Below are 5,735 nucleotides of genomic sequence, written 5' to 3' on the forward strand. Positions count from 1 at the left end.
CGGCTCCAGGGTTGTATCCAAGATGAACAGTTTAATTGGTTTCCTTTACAGCATGGGGAGGGCTCAGCCATGGTGGGACAGGGACCAGCAGGGCTGTCTTCACACCAGGGCAGGGGCACAGACCAGCCAGTGCCTCATGTAGGTGACAACATGGCCAGGGCCGGCAGGAAACGTGTGTAGGGGTAGATACAGCCCCATAGGAAGCGTAGATACCACCCACAATGATTCAATGGAGCGATGAGGGGGGCACAGAGAAGCCCCCACTTAGGGACACAGTGGGGACAGCATGGGAAAGGCACAGCACCTGCCTGCAAGGGTTTATCAAGGCATCGCTGTACCACTGCCAGATCAGCAGCCCTCATCAGCCCCTGCGCTGCTCTATCTCCCTCCAGCATCAGCTTAAACAGACCAAGCAGCTCCCCCCCCCTTCAAAACCCGCCCCAAATCGCTATGTACAGACTCAGTGTCCCATAACAGTACAAAAATATACACAAACTCTACAGATCCCAGCTCAGTAGATCAAAACACAGCTACAAAATCACAGTGCACAAGACAGCATCAGGCCCAGGGAGCGCTGGGGTCCCCCGGAGAGCACGGCACGCCACGGGAGCACCTCGGCACGATGTGGGGGCAGATCATCTCCTGCTTCGTGGGGTCATTTCTGGTCCAGATGGCAGTACAGGTACATGGCAACCACCATGGCTGCAATCTGGGGTGGCAAGAAGGAAGTCAGCACCCACAAGTGTGTGTTGTCTCATCCCTTCAGCCAGCATGGGTTTGGGTTGCAGCCTGTAGCATCCATCCCCAGCACACTCAAGGAGGAGGAGTTGGGTGTACCAATGGAGTAGCCACCCTGGGAAGGATGGTGGGCCATAGGGCTCCACCAGCCCCTTGCCACCCATGCCGGTCCCTGCACCACGACTCACCCACAGGTACAAGGTGAAGGAGCACAATGATGCTCAGGCACTCACCTCCAAGGCAGCGATGCCAGCAGCCACGCCACCCACCACACCTGCATGGGTCCTGATTTCTTCCAAGATCTGATTGAAACAACCCTGCAGGAGGCAAGCACACAGGTGAGGGTGAGCAAGAGGTGGTGATCCCCCAGCTGCTGGGGCACAGCAGCCCCAGGAAGGGAGGTACAGTTCTTCAGTATGGAGATGGAGATGGTCTGGGGGTCCCAGGGGCCACTTCCCAGGCCAAACCACTGTATTAGGGGCAGAAAGGAGAGGAACAGGCAGGGAAACCACAGTGATGCCTGGATTCATGCTCAGCTCCGGGCATGCCAACCTGCTACAGAGCTCCCCTTAGGACCAGAGCAATCTTGGACTTAAGGTCCATGGGAGCACCATGTCCCAAGGTGGGGCTGGAGCTACATGGGAGGTCTCCTGCCCCATGCCAAAGCACACCCCAAACCAGGCTCTGCCAGAAGAGAAGAGCTGTTGGTGCACCCATACCGTGACTTTGCTTTCTGCAGCTGCCGTGTAGGTGCAGGGCTGTGTGCTGTTACAGCAGGGATCGGGGTAGGTTCCGTGGTCCTTATACCAGATGGAGTCGTTGAAGTCTGTGTAGTTATTCAGGCCACAGCAATGGACCTAAGAAGGAGAGAGAGGAAAGGATGGGGAGAGCATCCAGGTCTGGACACTGCTGCCTCATGGATGGGTTACCCAGCTCAACCCTGCTGTTCAATGGCCTTCCTGGGACAAGGATTTTGCCCATACTCAAGCATATACAGCTCTCCCCCCAGCCATGGGACCATTGGATCCCAAGCGGGTAGGTCCCAGGCACCTGGGAAGCTGATGGAAGGGGACAGCTCAGCACATCCAGGATCATGATGGTGTCCCCATTCCCATCCCAGAATGGGAATTGCCCATCCCGAAGCCCAGGTTTGCACCACTGAGCCATGCTGGGAGCATTCTGGCTCAGAGATGGGGGCCCCAGGGCTCAGCGCACCTCTGTCATGGTGACATTCCAGATGTGTGTGAAGCTCTTATCCACCCCGTACTTATCCTTCAGGAGAGGGGTCACCACCGCCGTCAGCAGTGTCCCTGCCTGGAAGGGGAGGCAGAGAAACACCATCAGAGAAGGTTCTGGTGAGCATCACAGAGCCTAAGATCCCCCATACTGGTCTCAAGCTATTGGGAGGAGACCAACCAGGCCCAGCGTGGCCAGGAGCACATCACACCACATCCCTTCGGCTTGAGGATAGCTTGGCCCCTTCCCCACTAACCAGTACTTAATGGCACCCAGGCCACTTATGACCAGTGAGTCATCTGATAAGCAGCACAACTGAGGGAGCCAGGAATGATGTTTGCTCTGCGGTTCACTTCTCCAGTGCCTAATGAGGCAGTCACCTTTCTCCCCAGGTGGTTTCTCAGGTGCTTAATAAGGGGGTGAGTTTGAGCATGAAGCATTAGGGATTTCCTCTCCTATGTGGCTCCTGCCATCAGAGGTGGAGAGGTGTCAAGGCTGCTACTAGCTTAAGGCATTTGAAAGAAAGAAGAGAGCAAAACGTGGACCATAACGCTGCTTTCCTCAGGGCAATGGGAATCCCTGTTCACCCCATCCTCACCGAGCCAGACCACCCCACCTTGCCCACGTAGCTGGTGCCAACAGGGTCCAGCACCCCTTCCTCCAGCAGCAGTGCCCACCATGGGCAGCACCACCAGCCCCAGTGCCTCCTGTTTTCCCAAGGGGTAGGACCGGGTCCCAGATTAGCCCAATGCAAGCCTCAGATACGGTACTCACAACACCCGTGTAGACCAGAGCCACCACGGCAGCAGCGACTTCAGCAATGAAGATGATCAGCACCACTGCGAAGAACTAGGATACAGCAAGGGGAGGGAGGGAGGTCAGAGCCATAGAGGCTTCCCAAGGCCACAGGACACCCCCTCAGGGCTCAATCCCTGTCTCATTGCCTTCAGCTCTGCCGCAGGGCATGGGCAACACAACCTTGGGATCCTCCAGCCCTCCCCATGGGGCTGATCTCTCTGGACATCTCCAAAGGAGACCTCTGCTCAGCACCAGCTTCTGCTTCCTTTCACCCTCACCCAGGTCCAGCACTGCCTTTCCAAGGGCCACCCAGCCTTCTGCCACATGGGAACATCCACGGAGCACCATGTCTCCATGGAACAATCTGTTCTTCAGATCTCCCCCACCAGAGGCCAAGCTCAAGTGTGGCTTGATAAGGAGACAAGTCAGGTCCATACCATCATCAGGAGGCATTTGCTCTCCTTCTGTGCTCCGTAGCAGCCAAGGAAGCCGATCACCAGCAGGATGGCACCGATGACGATGAGGAAGTAGCTCACATTCACAACCTGCAGGATGCTGGAGGAGATTGCCCCAAATATATCCAGGAACGACTGTCCATCCACTGTGACCCAGATGCCAACTCCTAGCAGGGTCCCACCACTGAGCTGGGAGGAGAAAGACAATGTCAGCTCCCAGGCAGGAAGAGATGTGTGATTTGGGGAAGGTCCTGGCACAGCTACTTCTCCCCTTTGCGAGTTCTTGCTATACCAAATCAATACTTTATGGCCACTGAGAAAGTTGGGGCTGTTCAGCCTGGAGAAGAGAAGGCTGCGTGGAGACCTCATAGCAGCCTTCCAGTATCTGAAGGGGGTATATAGGGATGATGGGGATGGACTCTTCATTAGGGACTGTAGTGGCAGGACAAGGGGTAATGGGTTAAAACTTAAACAGGGGAAGTTTAGATTGGATATAAGGAGGAAATTCTTTCCTGTTAGGGTGGTGAGGCACTGGAATGGGTTGCCCAGGGAGGTTGTGAATGCTCCATCCCTGGCAGTGTTCAAGGCCAGGTTGGACGAGGCCTTGGGTGATATGGTTTAGTGTGAGGTGTCCCTGCCCATGGCAGGGGGGTTGGAACTTGATGATCTTAAGGTCCTTTCCAACCCAAACTATTCTGTGGTTCTATGAAGGCAGCTCAGGGTGTTGCTGCCACGCACCTGGGGTGTCCGGATGGGTCAGTATCCTTAAACACACCCCACCACCAGCACATTCCCAGCTGTGGTGTCACAGTTCCCCCTATTCAAGGCAGCCAAGCCAGCCGTGTCACTGGCCACCCTTGGCCCCAGAGGGACCCACATGTCCAGCTCACACTGGCCACCATTACAGTGCCACAGATTCCATCCAGGGAAGATACCCACTGACAAGGGGAGCAGCGGATCGAGTGAGCCCCAGAGGCTCACATACACCCGGTCAAGGTCAGCTCAGGGCTGCTTCCAGCCTGCCCCAGCCCTGCCCTCCACCTTTCCCAAGGCCTGGAAGGTGCATTAAGGCAGCAGTGTTTCACCAGGGTGAGGCTGGAGGCTCTGCAGCCCCCCTTTCCCACAGCTTTATCCCACCACAGCCCCTTCCTGCTGGATCCATCGCTCTTGCATAGCCAGGGTAGCTCTTAGAGCCCCACCACATTTAGCCCTGCATGGGAGCAGAGGCTGTATGTGCTCTGGAAACTCCCAATACCCCAACACTGGAAAGGAGTTGGGATACTGGGATACCCCCAGCATCGCAGGTCACTGTAACACACACGGGCTGCTCCCCTACAGGGAGGGACCCAGCAAACTCCCCTGCTCTGGGGCACACTGCACCCCTCACCAGAGCTCCAGCACAAGGAAGGACATGGGTCGCTGATGCAACAGCCACCATCCCCTGAGCCCAGCACGGTCCCCTGGGCTTTGGCCAGCACTGGACACACCGATGTAGCAAGACCCCTGCTAGCCCAAGGCTTTAGTCCTCAGCTCGGTGCCAGAGCCCAGACCTCGCACCCCACCGGGGTCCCAAGAGCACGAGTCCCTCATGGACCTGTATCGCCTGCTCAGTCCCCCACAAATGGGGGCATGCAGGGGCAGGAGACCCCACAGGGGATGGCTTCCCCAGCCCCATGCCCGGCTCAGGGGGCTCCCCAGGACCCGCTCCCTCGGTCCCCAGCCTTTCATCCCTGTTTCCCAAGGGGCAGGAAGCCGCCAGGGTCGGGTTCCCCCGCGGCAGAGACACCATCTGGGGCGCACTTACGAATATGGCCAGGTTGAAGAGGATCATCATGACCTTGATAAAGGTGAAGCACCCCATCTTTGCACCTGCGGACAGCAGAGACGTGATCAGGGGGACCCCCAACCACAGCCCCCCGCCGGGCCAATCCCCTCGAGGGGCAGAGGAGGGGGAGCCCCGGGGCGCACTCCCCAATGGCCGAGCCGAGCTTACCTGAACGCAGACCGGTCCCAGCGCCCCGTCCCGACCGCACTGACGCCTTTTAAGCGGGCACGGCCCCGGGGCCGCCTCCGCCGCTGGATCCCCTCCGCCCCGTCCAGCCCGGCTCCGACGGGGCCACCCCCTGGAGGGAGGGAGAAGGAGGGGGGATGAAGCCACGCGTGTCCCTGGGTACCTGGTGCCTGCTGCCCTCTGCCGCCGGAGCGGCCCGACCCGGGGTATGCAGGTAGTGAGGCGGGATGCTGCTCCGCGCCCATCACCGCGGCCTCCCGGCGGTGGGGCTGGAAATATGACGTTCCCGTCCCAGTGCTGCTGTGAGCTGACAACACTCGAGGACAAGTACCCCTGCCTGCGTCTTCGCTGAGACCCATCCTGGAAGCCCCGTGACCCTTGGGATGGGGCTGTAGCCCCCTTCCAGTGCCTTAGGGGGATGCAAGAAAGCCGGAGAGGGACTTTATACAAGGGCACGTATTGACAGGACAGAAGGGAATGGCTTTAAACTGAAAGAG

General features: G+C 58.2%; 1 protein-coding gene across 1 annotated transcript; it reads right to left on the reverse strand.

Annotated features, from left to right (window-relative positions):
• Nucleotides 1–468: 468 nt before the first annotated feature.
• TSPAN1 (tetraspanin 1) lies at nucleotides 469–5,313 on the reverse strand. The gene is made up of 8 exons (XM_061344985.1): nucleotides 5,221–5,313; nucleotides 5,032–5,096; nucleotides 3,210–3,416; nucleotides 2,749–2,823; nucleotides 1,954–2,052; nucleotides 1,458–1,595; nucleotides 972–1,055; nucleotides 469–709 (listed from the first exon to the last, which is right to left on the reverse strand). The coding sequence occupies exons 2-8, from the start codon at nucleotides 5,086–5,088 to the stop codon at nucleotides 656–658; spliced, it is 714 nt and encodes a 237-aa protein (XP_061200969.1). The 5' UTR covers nucleotides 5,089–5,096; nucleotides 5,221–5,313; the 3' UTR covers nucleotides 469–655.
• Between the last annotated feature and the right edge of the window lie 422 nt (nucleotides 5,314–5,735).

This window comes from Neopsephotus bourkii, unplaced genomic scaffold, assembly GCF_033783945.1.
Source record: "Neopsephotus bourkii isolate Nb327-2 ecotype Australia unplaced genomic scaffold, CSIRO-AGI_Nbou_v1 NB_234, whole genome shotgun sequence".
NCBI classification, from domain to species: Eukaryota; Metazoa; Chordata; class Aves; order Psittaciformes; family Psittacidae; genus Neopsephotus; species Neopsephotus bourkii.